Genomic DNA, 17852 nt, shown 5'->3' on the forward strand with positions numbered 1-17852 from the left:
GAGCGCGTAGATTCAGTAAATCCAGCCAGGCTGCAGTGTGACATGCGGGAAAGCGGCGCCGTTGATTTAATTCCCCCTGATGTGGAACCATGTGGAACGCAGCGCTCAGCAGAAAGCGGGCCCCATGCAGCAGGGGCCGGGGCCGGGTCGCAGGGCCGGGGCCGGGTCGCAGGGCCGGCTTTGGGCCAGCGTGAGGACGGAGCTGCTGCTGCACTGCAGGCCCCTCATCGGAAATGCTCCCCGCCTTGATGAGTCTGTCGTGCACTACAAAGAAAGCGCATCAACAGAGAGGGGGGGGGACAAAACCATGAAACTGCAGCAGCTGCAAGGGCTTTATGAAGTCGTGTTTTCTTTCTAGCGAGGCGTTTATCTTGTCAGCTCAAGGCAAATTCTGGATTGAGTTGTTTTTTGTTTTTTTTTTACTCTAATCACAGCTGTAAGCAAGCAAGCGAGTACTTCTCAGATTAATTCTTAAATTTGTCTTTATTTGAATTAGTTAGAATAAACAAAATGACTGTTATTTGCCTCCCAAATTCCCCAGCAGACTGCCATGGGCAAAGTCTCATCAAGGAAGACGGGTTTGAGTTCGGCCCTTTTAAAACACAGAGGAAAGAGAAGCGATGACGTGATCAAACCAGGGATTAATCGAGACAAAAATAGGTAGGTAAACAAATGGCACCGGGAAGTGATGGACAGACGAGGGAAATCGTTAAAATGGTCCATGCTTCTGAACCTGCGGTGCTGCAGGGGGTGGAAAAAAAGTGGTAAACGAAACAATTTCAGCAGGCAAGAAAAGGATGAGTTCCCATTCTGCCGATATGGCCTTTAGAATAGTGGAAAAAGACAAATACCGCTACACTAAATCCCATTTAAACCTTTCTCACAAGCCTTGTGCAGTGTAATGCAAACATGTAGAACAAGGAGCTCTGTGGAGATTAGACCAAAACCAGATGTTGGTGGCAGCGCATTGCTTTGGGGGCGCTTCTCTTCGGCTAAATGGTCTCGATCTAAACATTTTGGGGCATTAGAAGAGTCCAGTCAAAAGTCCAGGCCCAGATCCAAACGAGAATCAGTGGCAGGATTTGGGAAAAAACTGGTGTTCACAGACGCTGTTCGTCTAGTCTGGGTGAGCCTGAGCTATTTTTCAACGATGACCGGGCACAATGTCCTCCTTTGGGTGACCGTACTCCAAAAGAAAGGTGGTTCTTTACTTGACTCTGGTGGACGAGAGAGAGGTATGTTTCCTTTCTTTTATATGCACACTTTTCAGATTTGTATTTGTGAAACAGAGTTTTGTGGTCTTAACATAAAATGTGAAACAGCAACGAATACAACAAGCAAATAAATGTCACGGGGTATAATAAATCTTTTCATAAATCCCACGGTAATAAAGAAATATTGGAAATGCGAAATCTCTACGGTGCAGCGGAAATGTTTAGTTCCTAGTTTCTTATTTAGGAGCGCTTCTCACGGGTCATTAAAAACCGAAGCGCCCCATTCTGTTGCGGACGCTGTGAACTTTCCTTACATCCCCAGTTTGTCCGCTAGATGGCGCTTTAGTCACAAACAGGCCATCGCGCTGAGCGTGAATATGTACAGACATCACTTTGCCCTTTTCTGCATAGTCACTCTACCAGTCCTGGTTGCAACGTATTATTTAGGAGACTGAAGAATTGCTATTTCCATGTGACTACATAATAGATGGAGAGAAAAAAAACTGCTCTTGTGTATCGCTAGAATCAACAGCCCTGCCCTGGTTTATAGCTCGTTTCACTTTGTTCCGCCAACCAATTGTGAATGTATACACTCCTTACACCGAGCCTATGAAACATTTTCCCTGTTTATATATATATATATATATATATATATATATATATATATATATATATATATATATATATATATATATATATATATATATATATATATATATTAGTAAAGTAAATAAATAATACAAACAATAATGAATGCCGTTTAAACTGTATGAATTAAGCAGTGGAAACGTTTTGTTATTCCCCTAAAAATTCGATTGTTTTTATTTATTAGGTTTCCATCAAGTACCACTGCCTGGTGCAATGCAGGTCCCGTGTAGCCAATCGATGCGTCCGGCACATAAAGTCTAATATTGCAGGTCTGCAGTGACCAATCAGAAAGGCCCTCTCATACGGGCGCCGCAAATTCTCCTGTGTCAAACGCGCTTCCTAGATCCACGGTATCCTTCCGTGGCTAGAAACTAGTGCCCGCTGTCCAGAAATTGCAACTTCTAGAAGAACTATGAAAAACGTTTGAGTGGTCGATGGGAGATCGCAGTTTCTGATTTATTTATCTCAGAAGCGCGGGATGTGTGTTTGTACGTAATTTGAATCATTCAATTGAGCTGCAGGAGTTTAAGTTAGCGAGTTAGATTTACAGCCCATATTTCCCGTCAAAACCTTTTGGAGTTCAATAACGATACAGAAACAACGCAACCTAATTAAACATGCCATCTGTGAATTGATATTTAATTATGCATGCTTTAATCTTAGGTGTAATGGGGGGATTTGAATAGGCATCCCCAAAACTCATGACATTCCAGATATAAACAAATGAATAAAGTCCATGCAGATTATATTAACTGAACAGGGTTTCCCTGCTCCACCTTAATTATTACTTATAATTACCCTATAAATACTTACTAAAACAATTCAAACATGCAATATGATCAGTGAAAAAACTTGTCAGTGATAAGATGCAGTAGATACAGTTTCTTATGCATGTTTTTTTTCCCTGTGCCTCTAGACACTGCATAAGTTTCAGCTTGATTTATATCAGATTTACTGGGCGTAAACTCCAAATGCGTTGTGTTTCACCCCTAATCTCAACTCAAACTAATTTTAAATATTTTATCCAGTGCTCTACTTTCTCCGTGCTCGTCAGGAAAACACGGTCCAAGCAGGATAATATCATCAATAATTGATCGCGTGTCAAAAGGAGCAGGAGGACGTTCCTCCTCTGTGCACTGCAGACGTTTGAGCCGCGCTGATTGGCGCGCTGGCTGCCGGAGGCGCGCGCTGCCGCAAACGGCTCTGAATCGCAATAAGGAAGTGAGTGATACGTGCGAGCGTGGCGGAGGGATACACGAGACAACCCAAGTCCCTCCTCCCACCTCCCCGTTCTGGCCACGGCCAATATCCACGCTCCAAGACCGCCAGTGGAACTCCATCTAAGGAACGAGCACACTCCTAGTCTGCCTCCACAGACCAACAAGCACACAACCCATCCACCATGGTACGTATGGTCATTCATTCTTTGTGTTAGCGGAGGGGAAATGGCATCTTATCTATAGGGAAGTCCTAGCTGGCTGGAGCCTTGCTTTATTACGCTGCTTCTGCATTTGCTGCCCGCTCATTGATTCCTATCGTGAGCTCCTCTTGTGCGCACAGGAGGCGGAAAACGCCGGGGAGGCTCGTTCCGTGTTTCAGCCGACTCACCCGGCTCCTCGCGAAGCCATAAAATGCGCCATGTTTGCGTTTCTTGGCGGTTATGTGTGTGGAAATGAGCCCAGCTTCACATGTGGACTGTATGCTTCATAACTGCGCAATTAGCAGGTCGGTGGCCGCGCGCGACAGCTCGAGTTTAAACTCGGGACATTTGGAGGCGCGAGGGTAACGCGCGCGGGCTGTTCCGGGTTATAATGGGATAATTGTCCTGTTTTAATTGAGAAACGGTGCCCCCCCCCCCCTTTTTTTTATATACGACGCGCCTTCGGAGCGCAGGCGTGTTGGGAGGGGGGGAGGGGGGGTCATTGAAGCCCCACGCTGGTAGGTTTTTTTTCCCCCCGTGGTGAATCTATGCTAAATTCTAGGTTTATACACTCTGACCAGTCAGGATGATGAAATTGTTCGGTTTCCTCTTTTTTTTTTTTTTTCTCGGGCTTGCACCACCGCCGCTGTTCTCGTCAATTGTTCCGCAACGGAAACTGACCATATTCCGCAACTGCGAGGTCGCACCTCCAACTGGGAGGCTGCTGGGGGCTCAGAAAAGAAAAAGAAAGGAGGAAAAAAAAGAGGAGCTATCGGGCCGCGGTCCCCGCCTCTCCTGCAGCCCAGGGAGGCTTGGCTTATCGACTTGTCTTGTGTCTGCTGATTTGCTTGCCTCTTTGCAAATGTTTCGATGGCATGCAAATGTGGCACCTGTGGGACTTGACCAGATCCGAACTAGAAGCGTAAACGACTCTAATCAACTCCCCACTTTTTTTTCTCCACTGTGTCTTCCTGTTTGTTTCCCGTGCACTGTGACCCGGCCGTCCTCCTGCCGCGAGGTGTTTTCCGTAATGGTGGATCGTGCACGTCCACCCCCCCCCCCTTTTTTTTTTTTTTTTTTTTTTTTGCAGCTCACTTTCTGCTCGTCTCTAGGCCTCGGTCTCGGTGACTTGCAGAATTGCTCTCGGTGCCCATCGCCGGCGCAGCGTAGCGACACATCAGCAGCTGGAAATGAATCTGAACGTGGCGCAGGAGCCTCTCAGCCGGATGGGAGTCCAGAACCCCCCTCCTTCCCCCCCTGCTGTGATCGGATACCTCCCGTGGTGTCGGGCTTCCACTCAGTTTCACGTTGCGACGCGGTAACCGGAGCGTGGAGTCGCCGCGAAAAAGTTTCACCCCTCCGCCGTAAGCGCCCCCCCCCCCCCCCCTTCCCTTCTTGTCTGGCGGCATTGGGGCCCAATCAGGCGGAAACGGACGTATCGCGTAAATGCGCCGGGGCCTGATCTGGTTCCTGCTCCGCTCTTGTTTGCCGGTGCCTGGTCGGTATATCTCGCTGCACATGTGATACGCCGGGGCTGAATAATTCATGCGCTTTGGCGGACAACGCGCTCCCTGCGTCCAACGCGGACCCCGTCACCTGCCGCCGACGGGCCATATGGCGCCCTGTCACTGCGCGTTAGGAGCATGGTGTTGTTTACACCCCCCCTCCTTTCTCCCCCCTCTCTCTCTCTAAGGCCTCTCTGTCTTTTGTCCAACCCCAAAGAGAAGAGGCATTCATTGCATGAACAACCCCCCCCACACACACACACACACACAAACATACTTTCCACACTGAGTCTTTGTTTTTCTTCTGAATATTTCAGCTCGTCACGCCCGTTCATCCGAGCGATGGCTGCTTGTACACCTTTATAACAATGACTATAGGGATTCAGCTGGCACCTCAGGAGTTAAAAATAAATAAAATAAAGGGAATATCCGTAGGCCTTGGCCGCTATGCCGTTCCCACGTACCAGCCAGAATGTTCTGGCGTCACTGTAATAACGCAAAATTAGACCAAAACAGTAAAGCCTGACCCTGTTGCTTTCACGTAGAGCGGAGTGGCAACACGTGTTCCTGCCGCTGCTAAGGTAATCTAACTTGGATCATTAGCTTTCTCCTGACCGTTGCCCACTCCTGGTCTGGGCTTGCTGCTTCAGATTAATAGGTTGTATGCATATGTAAGAAAAACGACGTCCCGCCACATGCTTTGATAGAAGTGGCGTGCTTATAGGGGCCTGGTCGCCTATTTTGAACATAAAACACATATTCATCTTCAAATTAAAACAATACTACGATCGTCCTGATAGTGTTTAGTTTGCACCGGGCCGATCGGCAGGCATAAACTTTGTCGTGCTGTCTGATGGCAGCACCGCGGACCTATCAGAGAGCAAAGATGGCGACAGCTGACCGAGCTGCTGTAAGAGCCAGTGGACCGTCCTGCAACGCCTCGCGCTGACGTGACAGCGACCCGATCTGCAGGGTTAGGGTTACTAACTCTTTGTTTTTGCTCCATGGCTCCACCTCCATCACTCACTGAGCGCGTGCCAGCTATCATACGTCCGCTCACTCACATGGTCTTGTTCTGGTTAGTGTGCACCAGATTGCTTTGTTTACTAACAAACGGAGCAAACTGAAAGAATAAAACACAAAGATAAAATATAAGGAGCCAAAACAAACTTTGTATACAACCAGAGCGAGCTATTCCCGTTAAAATATCTTCATAATCATAGCACGGGACTAGAACATTAGGGAACGACTACAAACTAAAGCAAAACGTGCAGCAAAGTAGATGTCAGCTGATGAGTTTAGAGATTAAAATGGACACATTTGATTATAAAAGGAAATCCTTTACTCTGAAGAATCAGTTTTTTTTGGGGGGGCTGACTGGCGTGGTTGGGCCTGGAGCTCGCCGTTCTAACAGCGCTGCTGCTGTTAGCTTGCTACACACGGTTTTAAAACAGGAGAACGGCTGTCGGTGCTCCACCGGCTTCCTGACCTGGAGCATTTCCACGCAGCGGGAAATATGTCAGGGAGAAACTGGTCTGCCTCCTTTCTGTATGCTGCAAAGCTTTGGTCGCTCCAGCACGTCCTCCTGCGTCTACGTAAGAGGGCTTAAACAAAAGAGGGGAGATAAAAGCGTAACTTTACAGACCTTCAGACCGGTGACCAAGCCATGCCTATTTCTGACGCTGATGGAGCTGCTTCCCGTCTGCCACAGCCCTGTGGGGAGAGCTGCGGACTGCTGCCTGGGCAACAGGGAACGTGGTTGACCCTCTCATGGCAGCGTCCACACACACACACACACACACACACACAGATTCCCGTTCCCCTACAAGCTGGTATTGAGGCTGACGGCGGTACCCGTAAGAGGACGGTGAATCACAGGGAGTTTCCGCCGAGCAGCAAGAGCCACCGCACGGAGGGGAAGATCTGACGGAGGAAAAATAGGCCTGGTGTTGCTGCGGCACCAGGAGCCCGCGGCATTTTGGGTAAAAGCCAGGAGAGGACCCGTAGCACTGAGTCACCCCGCACCCTGCTCAGCTTGGAGAGACGGCAGGGCTGGGCTGATGGAGCCTGCAGGAGGCAGGTAGAAGGAGCAGGAACCAGCAGTCGTGCTGATTGGTTTCATTTTGGCTGTCCTGGGGCGCATGGAGAGGGAGGTTATTGAATCAGGTCATCTCCACCAATCCCCATCGCTACCTGCTGCTGCTCAGTCCGCCAGGAGAGGCCTCTCTGTTTGAGGGGAGCACAAAGGTCAGCTCGCAGCACTGTCATGTGGCCGTCCGCTGGATGCCAGTCCTGCCCAAACTAATCTGACCCTTATGCAACAAATTCAATTTGCCCACTTAATTTCCAAAATGGGCCGACCTCCGGCTCGGCTCCGCAAGAGTCACGGGATTCAGGGATGGCTCCTTCACCGCATCAGAGCACCACAAACAATACAGACACGCAAACGTAACAATGGGTGGGTGGGTGGGGGGGCCGCCGCTTCCTTGGAAGTGTTGCTGGGCGCTACGCAGGAAACCACGGCCTGGAAAGTGTTGGCGTGGAGGAAGGCTGCCATTAGTGTGTGTACATGAGAGGGAGGGTGTGTTCCTGGTTGCTCTGCGTGTTCCTCCTTTACTGCCAAGCACGCTGATGTCAGACTGGCCCGTTAACGATGATAATAAAAATACCTCCATCCTTTTATACAAGGAAGGCAGGGCTGTCTTCACATTTTCCTGCTCCGCTCTTTTTTTTTTCTTTTCTTTTTTAAACCACCTCTTCTTTAGTTGAGGTTTAAAGAGGGTACCTTGTGTCAAACATTTAAAGCCACAGTGAGTCAGCAATGGCTGAGCCCAAGAGAGGAAGCATGGCGACCAAGACCACACCAGTCTCGCAGGGTTGGCTTCCCTTTTTCTGTCTGCCCTGAAGGCAGCTCCTTATCTGCTTCATCACGGTATCTTAAGTGTCGGTTTCTGTGGAGGCAAAGTTCAGGCGCCGCTTTAACGGCACACCTGCTTTATGATGATGGCGAGCCGTGCCGTGAGTGGGTAGCTGGTGAACGCAGCTTTCAGCCGCTTCCGGGTCCAAAAGGGCAGAAATTTCTGTCCGCCGGACTAAAGTCCTTCAGGGACATGATGGAGGAAGTGTAGAGTCTCCTCCAGATTTATAAAGACAAAGTAACACAGCAGTGCCCCTCCCCCGCTTGTTGCTGGGCATTGCTGGTCAGCTGGCTGAAAGAAGGAGCCGGTGCTTTGGTTGCCTCACAATACAGGACAGCCACTCCAACCATGTCACCGCAGCGCCTCAAGCTTAAGGATGCGGCTCTCAAGCTTCGCTCTGGTATGTTTTCGCTGCAAACAGGCAACTAAAAGTAAGATTCCCTTGGACTGAGTGTATTTGTCCTTGATTTGAGCAGGCAAGTTTCAATGATCTGCCAGTGGAATAAGATTTTTTCCACTTAAAATAGGAACAACTCATCTCCATCACCTTATTTCAAGCGAATATATCTGATTATCTTATTTTAGTGGTCAAACTACTTGTTCTATTGGCGGGTAATCTTATGTACCTGCTCAAATTAAGGGCAAATGCACTCATTTCAAGGAAAAGTTTGCTTCCTTTTAGTTCCTGTTTTTGCAGTGTATCTGAAAGGCTTTCTTTTTGAGTAACCTGTTTGTTCTTTCTTTCCTCCATCCCCCCCCCCCCCCCCTCTCCCCGGCGACAGGCTGACCAACTAACAGAGGAACAGATTGCAGGTAAGAACTTCCACTTCCTAGCCTGACTCTCGCCAGATGGATGTAGTTCCAGCGAGCTCCACACGGCTCCACACATCCACCTGAACTCGCTGCCACTGGGAGGGATGTCATCACCACATAAAGTGGACGAGCCAATCAGGATGGCTGGGCTGGATTTCCATAGATGTGATGTATCAGAGAAGCCACTGTTTAGATTTAGACAAGAATGGCTGCTGTTTCATCAGTGCTGTCCATTCTGCCGAATATTATTTCTTTAAAGGAACAGTGCTCTCATCTGCATCACTGGTTGGTTTTGATGTCAGTGGTTGAAGTAGCAGGTGGTTTATCCAATCATATGCAAGGATTTTTGATGAGGCCCCTCCTTCTGAAATCCATCTCCAATGGAGCGATCCCAGATGGACGCGTGGAGCCGTGTGGAGCGAAATCCATCTGGCGAGGGTCGGGTTATCCACTTCCAGCAACCACAAAAAAAACTTTCCTCTGTTATGTTGTTTACTGGCTCTCAGTGGATTCAATCCAGCCTGAATTATTCAATAAAGCTAGCAGTCATGTAAGGTAATGTCTCTCATTAGCTGTCCTGGCTGCTTCCACGTCACATGAAGGCAAAAAGAACATTGAAGGCTTCAGCAGCATCCCCCCCCCCCCCCCCCCCCCTTCCCCTGGCAGATCATTAGCTGTTGAAAATGAGCCGGACATCAGGGGATGAAGCATTCACAGCACTTCTGATTCAGGACTGCAGCCTACAAAGTCCCACCTAATTGACAGTTTTCCATCCATGCTTGTGATTTGTGTCAAACGCAGAGTTACCTTTATGTTGTCGTCATAAAGACACAGTGTGGCGCTTTAGTCTAAAACTGGAAGCTCTGCTCTCTTTTCAACTGAACCCAACTGTGGCTAATTAGCCTGCGCTAAAACCCCAAGGCTAAAGCTCCACATTGCCTCTCTTCACTTCTCCCCATCTTTCTGTGGTGCACGAATCTTATGGTAAAACGAAGAAGTCACGCTGATGTATATATTCACTTTTTGTTTTTTAAACAGCCTGTCTGTAGAGTCAGAGCTCATCCGATTGGCAACAATGTGCCAGACGGTCCCAATCGGAAATCTATTAGCCCCGTAGAGCCCTGGTGTGACCCGTCTTTGTTTGGACCGCCGCTGCAGGCTGACTCCTAAATGTTCCCTTCAATCCCACAGAGTTCAAGGAGGCGTTCTCCTTATTTGACAAGGATGGCGACGGAACCATCACCACCAAAGAGCTGGGCACCGTCATGAGGTCGCTGGGACAGAACCCCACAGAGGCTGAACTGCAGGACATGATCAACGAGGTGGATGCTGACGGTCAGTAGGACATGTTCGTTTTACCTGAATCATCAACTTTACTGTCGACTTGACAAACCCTTTAAAACCGGTTCTGTTATATACCGCTGTCCGTATTTATACATCAAAACGAACGTCTCCAACCCTGACCCTAAAAAGGACATGCTGCCAGTTGATGCATTTAGAGGCTGCAAAAAAAATGGGAGTTCTAAGTGATGATGCGTTCAATGTGTTTGTCGTAAAAACGAAGGTTCTGATCCGTTGAGCCGCGTTTTGAAAAGTTTGGAGTTGTAAAAACGAACAAAGGTGCCGAGAAGTTGCCGCTTGAATGTCACAATCCAAGATGGCTGGCTGCCTTGCATCTAAAAAGTAGCGGTGATACACGCAGTACTCTGCAGGCTCCTTTTGTGAGTAGGAACACTGAGACTAGTACAGACAGGAAGCCGCTGGCTGCTCACCGACCCTGTGAACAGACAACCGTTCCATAAAGGCGTGTTAGGAATGTCATAAAACGCTCTGCCGTTTAGTTCATTAGTCTGAGTCATGTTCAGTCGACCGAAATGTGTCGCAACAAACAATGCTCTGGCTCAAACGCTGGCAAATCCTCAAATTTACTCCCATTTAGCTGGGGAGGTGGGAGGATTTGGATATTTAGGTTAATATGATGCCCCCTCGTTTCTAATCTGCAAAATGACTGTCGGCCGCTACAGAACTGCAAAAAGGCGCACAGTCACAGCCCGCTTTCCTGTCCAGACGCAGGGCGCCGCCGCGCAGAACCGCTCTAGATTTGGGAATTAATTTGAGTTGTTGTTGCGGGACACGGCTGGGATTTTGTGTCATTGCGTGACTTTGGTGTTTAAACCCCCTGTTACAGATAACGGGGGATTATCTGAGGCATCCGTCATTGTCCTGCCTCCAAACACATCAGCTGTGTTGTCGCCCATCTCCCCGCATTTCTCTGCCAACTGTTGGCCAACTGCGCGAGCCAACTGGCCGGCCAGCTTTATTGTCCGATGACGTGTCCCTCCCTCTGTGTCGGCGCTTTAGTCACTGCGCGTTCAGCTCCATCACGGTCCACAGTGTCACTGATATGGATGAGCAGGTGGAGTTCTCAGAACAAGCCATGTGTCAAAGAGCGCCGCTCCATCGCCACCGTTTGTTTCTCTCCTGTCTTAGCTAATGGCACTTTTACTTAGACGCTGCTGAATTATAGGAGCGCGCTCATGGATCGGCCAGAGATCAGCTGTGATCTGATTGGCCGCTCCAATCAGGAAATCAGCTCCAAACTTCATTCAACGTCTGCTGGGGAAGCAGTATGAGAGCTGGTGACTTAAGCTCAAAGGTTTGGACTCGCCTTTGTCATCCAGTGGCTTTCTACAGCGCAGACACATAGTGAAGACATCAAAACTATGACTCAAATGTGTATAGAATAATGTATCAAACAGAAAATTTAAAAATAACTCAGAACATCTGGTATATTTTAGCTTTTTCTAAAAGGTCCCCTGTAGTTTGGATTACTGCTCTGGTCACTCTTGGCCTTCTCTGGATGAGCTTCATCGGGTTAGTCACCTGAAATGGTTCTCATCCAGACATGAAGGAGTTCTCAGAGGTGCCGATAAGAATAAAGGTCAACCACTGAGCGAGAAGGTGAGTCCAAACTCTTGACTGGTAGCTCAACAAGCTGGTAATAATCTGGGGAGTCCTGTAGAGCCTCTGGAGACCATCGTGCTAGGAGGGATTATTCACCCTGAATACCCTGAACATCCTCTTCATCAGACCTGTGTTCAGTCAGCAGTATCTACAACTACTTTCATTTCTCTTTAGGGTTAACTAAGTATTTTGGAGCTGAGTTAAACCAAGCAAAACTAAGAGCTTTTTGTTTGGCCCATAAACATTTGTACTCAACCCAAAGATGCTCCTTTACTGAGACGATTAATCGATGACAATCAGCAAAAACTGGACTGGGTGTCGACCAATAAAAGCCTTCTAAAGGCGATAAAACTCTACGATTAAAACAAATCTATAGATTACAGGGTTTTAGCAACGTTAGGAGTAAATTTGGCAATTCTGTTTAAATAAAGTCATTTGGGTTATGTTTTAGTTTTTGACTGCATCTATATGTTCATATTTCTTTTGGGACGGGAAAAAACCCCCATTTATTTTCATGTTTCATCCAGACGTGGACAACGGACCATTCTCAATATTCAGAATTTTTCATTTATGTTTTAAATGATGTTCTTTATCTATGGTTTGCCACATCAGTCCTTGGTTTGAATATTTGACCCGTCAGTATTTTGGGGGTGTGAATTTACCCTTTCTATAATAATGAAAAGGGGCAATTTCACAATACTTTACATGCCTTTAAATTCAGGTTGATGTTAAAGTGTTTAAATGGGTTAAAGTGCCACACGATGGTCTAGAGTTGCCACATAAACCCACCAAAGGTCAGACTGCTGTACAGAAACTGCATCTATTGTAGGCTACTCTAGTCCCTCTAAGGATTGCCGGTTGTGGAGCAGCTGGTCTAAGTTGTACCTAAACCAGTGAGCTGGTCAGATCCAGCACCGTTACTTCAGATTTATGCAATCTCCACATAAAACTTCACATTCAAGCAGTTCCAGGTGAATATTCTGGAAGTCTGGAAAACTAGTGTTGGGACGTTGCATGCCTTGCTCCTGTTCCCGGGGCAGTAAAAGTTGCCTGCCTTGTGGGGGGGCTTTACCCCAGCTGTACCCTGGCAGCTTATAGGATTGTGTAGCGGGACCACATTGATTAGAATAAGTCAATCGGCCCTTTGATCAAAGATTATCCCACCGCCCCCACAAGTTGCATTTAAGAGCCAGCACACACACACACACACACACACACACACCATCACTAGCATCCCCTTGTTCTGCCTCTGCCTCCCTTGGCTGACGCAATCTAGGTCAGACGGCAATGAAGGTAGTAATGGAAAATAAAAGTGATTACATAAGGCCTCTCTGTGCTCTGCACATCCAGTACCCACATCAGCAGCCATTGAAAATCAGCTTTATTTACCAAACAAGGATGCTGTGGCAGACAATGGATGCACCAGAGGGCGGGTGGCTCTGAGCAGACAGAGGGCAGCAGGAAGGAGCGGTGTCTCTGCAGATGGGAGACGTGACCTGGGAAGGGTGTGGATGCTGGTATCAGGTTGAGCCGCAGCAAGCAGAGAAGTGAGGATGACTCCTCCTCAAACAGGAGGAGGTAAAACGCCGTGTAGCCCAAGCTCATCGCCCGTTACCGTGTCTCCTCAGCTCCAGGTGGACCACCAGCAAACGTCCGAGTGTGCTGAGATGTCTCAACCATCTATAGTTTGCGTCAGCACCTCTTATGTGTAATCGCACCATCTCCCACTCGGTTCACTCCTTTATATTCTCTCCTCTTCACATCTCCCTCTCTGTCGCCCACTCACTTCCTTCGCCCTCTCTCTCTTTCTCTTTCTTTTCCTCTTGCTGTTTTCTCTCTCCTAGGCTGCCTTCTTCCCCCTCTTCATCCCGCTTTGCTCCCATCCCTCCTCACTGCTGCAGAAAATGCATCTCCCCCCCTCCCTCCCTCCCAGATTTTTTTTTTTTTTTTTTTTTTTTTTTTAGTTTATTTCTTCCCAGTTGAACTTCTGTTATCCCCTCACCCACCCTTCCCAGTGGCAGCGTGTTTCCTCAATGCTGCTGGAAGTTGCTGCGTTAGATAACAGCTCTTCAGACTCTTACCCCTGGCCATGAGATCGCCATCTGCTCCATCACATCACTGCATCCCTTTTTCTTCCACACACACACACACACACACACATCCCAGCTCCTGTTGGCTCCTTTTACGTCTCTCTCCTGGGTTAATCTGCCAACAAACCTACCCAGAACAAATCCCCCCCCCCAGCTCCCTCACCTTTGGTGTCCCTGGCATCTTACATAGAGTCTGTTCAATGTTTCTGTGCATTTGTTTTTGGTTTATTTTTCATTGTGGAAGGTCCTATAAGAATTGCAGGTGTACATAGTACATAAAAGGAGCCCCCCCACCTCCCCTCCCTCCCGCCATGGAGCTGATGAACCACTGAGCTTCCACAGTCAGGAGACTCTGATCCCGGTTTAATCCTGTTGTGACAACAGCTACACGGCTATTGATCCGACAGAACACATGCATGCTGCCATTAGAGCCACCTGAAACACAGCCGAGGGATGTAGAACAGTAGCCCAGTCCTGCCTCCACCCCCCCAGCATGCTTTTCTATCTGGCCTCAGGAAGAGATGCTTCTATGATTCTTGAAGGCCAAGCTGCACAGTGTACTGAACGTCCACATAATGGCTGCGTGGCCACCGGCCCCCATTTAACTGCTGTTAAGACGCTCTTCATCCAACAGACCGAGCTTCAGCTATTTATTTTTTTATCTGCACATTTACAATGGACAATATAGGGCTGGACAGTTATTTGCATTTGCAATAGAATCGTCATTTAAAAAAAAAAATTTAAAAAAACATTTTCCAAATGGCAGAGATATGCTATTTTTGGCTACGTATGAGATGAGATAAGACGAGACGCGTTTTTTAGGTGTCGGTAACGTGTTCAAATGGAAGGGAAGAGAGTTGCAGCAGTGAGATGATCTCATTTTCTTATTTGAGTTTATCTAATCATACTTTTTTAGCAGAAACTTTCAGGAAGTACCGGTGAAACTGTCTAAAACATAGACTTGTTTTTTGGTTTCACTTTATGTTCAACAAGGATTGATGTCCATCTTAACTAGGTATTATCTTCTGATTGATAAAAGCGGTTAAATGTCTTGTTTTAAATAGTCTACAGGCCATTTTTGTTGCTTGTGGTCAATGCAGAGAAAAGTCTAAATTCATTCGCAGTTATGATTGAAATAGATCATAATATTACTTTTTGGCAAAGTTACACCGCCCTAGTACTATATTTTTCTTCCACTTTACAATCCTGCCCTGGTTTGTGTTGGTCTGTCACATTAATGGGATTAAGAATGTTTTATTGTTACAATGTGTTACCACGGTGACATTTTCTTTGAGGCTTAGGATGTACGCAGATAACATGACACACGGACACAACACACTTAGTATCCACAGGAGTGGCTTTTGTTTTGTTTGTTTACATTAAAGCATGCAAGTTTGTATCAGAGTCCAAAGAGTCTGATATCAGTCCCTCTGCGAACGATATGAACCGTTGTGTTGACGCTTTGGGTTGCAGTGCAACAAAATAGGGTGTAAATGCGTTTGCAAGCGACGGCATATCGTGCTGTGTTTTCCCAGGGCTTCAAGGAGGAGAAACTGGAAAAACTCGCTGACAATGACGCCCTTCCCGATTTCTTTCAGCACATAAGCTCATGTTTAACACAGGGAGGAGGGCGGATGCTTACAGCGGTCAAAGGCTCCGCCCCTTCCAGCCATTATGCAACGACGTAATGCGCCCTAACTTTCCGCATGACGTCATCAGATCCAGAACCATGGCCCGGTTGATGATGGGGAGGACAGACGGAGCTAAAGCACTTAGTCAATGTTTTCAGTTGGCTGCTTCTCATCAGCTAAATGCTGATATGATATTATTTCGGCTTATCGGCGTTGGCTTTTAAGAGGTTTTTGTTTTTGTTTTGGATGATTAAATGGGCCTCATTGATCACCTTTTCCAGGTAATGGAACCATCGACTTCCCAGAGTTCCTGACAATGATGGCCAGAAAAATGAAGGACACAGACAGCGAGGAGGAGATCCGCGAGGCTTTCCGGGTATTCGACAAGGTAACAAAGTAAACCGTTGCTGGGATGGAGTGTTTAAGTTATGTCAAAGACAGGGTATGAAGAAGGCTTGGGAAATGGATATGAGAAATAAAAATTGAGTATGGAAATATATTTAAATTTCCAGACTTTTTCCATCCACTCGTTAAGCTACCCGTCTCTCCATTGGTCCACCTGTTTGAACGAATAGAAAAATCTTTAATCTATTGCTAAATGGAGCCATGAACTCTACGAAAAACAGCAATTTAGAAAAAGTTTGGGTGCCTTAAGACAATCATGAAACATGTCATAGGTTATGACGTATATTACTTAATGGGCTGCTACTGCATGTTGTTGCCATCCCTTGGAAACGTCCTCATCTGAACCCGTGTCACCTTCTCCCAGGACGGCAACGGCTACATCAGCGCCGCAGAGCTCCGTCACGTCATGACGAACCTGGGAGAGAAGCTAACAGACGAGGAGGTGGACGAGATGATCAGAGAAGCAGACATTGACGGAGACGGACAGGTCAACTATGAAGGTACGAAATGACTGAAAACACACGGTGGACCCGATCACAAGCCGACCGCTCTCTGAATCAGTCAAGACAGAAAGTGCTGAACAAAGCTGGGAGAAAAGCAACTTTGACTAGCAGTACGTCGCTACAGTCACTATTTTCTTTTTCTCCCTTTAGCAGCACATTTTCTTGGGTTTTTGTGTGATGGAAGAACAAAAAGTGGTGCGTAGTTGTGAAGTAGAAAGAAAATGGGTTTAAATGGGGTTTTTTTCACAAGTAAAAATCTGAAAAGTTAAATTAAATCCAATGCAACAAGCTGCCTTCAGAAGTCGCCTAATTAATCGGTGGATTTCTACAAGTCTGGAGTAAGGTTAAGTTAGTTGTACTTGTAAGTTTGGAGATGTTTAACGCAGGGTTTGCTTCCAAATGTCCCAAGCTGACATCTTACAGAACAATCGCCTGAAAATAGTCGATTCCAACCCGCCTCCGTTTGGAGACTTTGTAGATGTGAGCACCGGCTAGCATGCATGCGATCTGGCCTTTATGAAACACAGGGAGGACCAAACGTGTGGAAGAAGGCACAAAACGAACCCGCTAGCCCCACTGTGAAACGCGGTGGTGGTGTCGTCATGCTGCGGGGATGCTTTCCTTTCTCAGGGACAGGGGAGCTGGTCAGGGTTGTTGGGAAGCAGAAAACCTGTGAAGGGCAGCAGAAGACCTGAGGATGTGGCAGAGCTTGGAGATAGCCGCACAGCACACGTTTATTAGCAAACGTTGAAATCCCTGCATCATTTTCCTCCCACTTCAACACTACGCATCACTTTGAGTTGCTCTGGCGCATAAACTCCTGTCTACAGTACACCGACGTTAGCTGTGATGTGACAGTAGTTCCCCCGACTCTCGGCACGTTAAACGAGAGACTGCGCTCATTTTGGGGAAGGCTGTCGACGCATCCTGAACAGCGTTGGCTGAAAAGTGTCCCACTTCTCCGTGCTGTCTGTGTCATCCTCTCTGGAGAGTGGATTTATTGTTTTAGCCTGTGTGCGTCCCACTCGCAGCAGTTCCATGGGACGGACGTGGACAGTAATGAGGATGTGTGTCTTAAAAAGTGAAGAAAGCATTGGGCAGTTTAGCGGGTGATGCTCACTGCGTCGGCAGGAGACGCAAAGCTGATGACCTCATTGTCTCTCTCTCTCTGTCTGTGTCTCTGCAGAGTTTGTACAGATGATGACTGCAAAGTGAAGCTTGCCCGTCCCATCCTGCCCCTCTTAGAAGAAAAAGAAAAAAACAAAACAAAACGACAAAAAAAAAGTTTTACTTACCTCTTGGAAGAAAATGTTCATTTATTCATACTGTTTCTGTATAGAAAATAATTGAATGTTGAAATAAAATATCCTTCTGTCCACACAGGGAAAGTATATATAAAAAAAATATACAAAAAATGTCTGCATGAAAATGATGGTTAGTGATTCTGTTCCCTCCCTCCCAACCCCACATGAAGATCAGCTTAGCATCAGTGCGAGTAAAAAGAATGACGACAAAGCCCTGTAATTAGTACCTACAGACCCAACAGAAAGCATTTGGCCTTCCAGCTCCATATGCCCGTGGTTAACACGTCTGGGCTGGCCATCTCTTCTCGCTCTCTCTCTGTTTTCTGTTCTTCATGCATGCAGCTTGAGACCGGAGCACTAACCCCGTCCCCCCCCCCCTGTCCCCTGGAGCCCCGGCCCCTCAGTCCCCATCCGTCCTCCGGACTATCAGAGCGTGC

General features: G+C 47.3%; 1 protein-coding gene across 1 annotated transcript; it reads left to right on the top strand.

Moving 5' to 3' along the window:
- The first annotated feature begins 3129 nt into the window (after nucleotides 1-3129).
- On the top strand, nucleotides 3130-17385 carry LOC105930621 (calmodulin-1). The gene is made up of 6 exons (XM_012868907.3): nucleotides 3130-3267; nucleotides 8488-8518; nucleotides 9710-9853; nucleotides 15485-15591; nucleotides 15973-16108; nucleotides 17298-17385. Exons 1-6 carry the CDS (start codon nucleotides 3265-3267, stop codon nucleotides 17324-17326), a joined length of 450 nt encoding a protein of 149 aa, XP_012724361.3. The 5' UTR covers nucleotides 3130-3264; the 3' UTR covers nucleotides 17327-17385.
- Nucleotides 17386-17852: the final 467 nt, after the last annotated feature.

The sequence above is a fragment of the Fundulus heteroclitus genome, chromosome 15, assembly GCF_011125445.2.
Source record: "Fundulus heteroclitus isolate FHET01 chromosome 15, MU-UCD_Fhet_4.1, whole genome shotgun sequence".
Lineage (NCBI taxonomy): Eukaryota > Metazoa > Chordata > Actinopteri > Cyprinodontiformes > Fundulidae > Fundulus > Fundulus heteroclitus.

What these genes read in the sequence shown, in the direction of transcription:
- LOC105930621 (XM_012868907.3), top strand. An exon ending in CAACGAGGTGGATGCTGACG is followed by an intron (nt 9,854 to 15,484) that starts GTCAGTAGGACA and finishes CACCTTTTCCAG; the next exon opens with GTAATGGAACCATCGACTTC. An exon ending in CTTTCCGGGTATTCGACAAG is followed by an intron (nt 15,592 to 15,972) that starts GTAACAAAGTAA and finishes ACCTTCTCCCAG; the next exon opens with GACGGCAACGGCTACATCAG.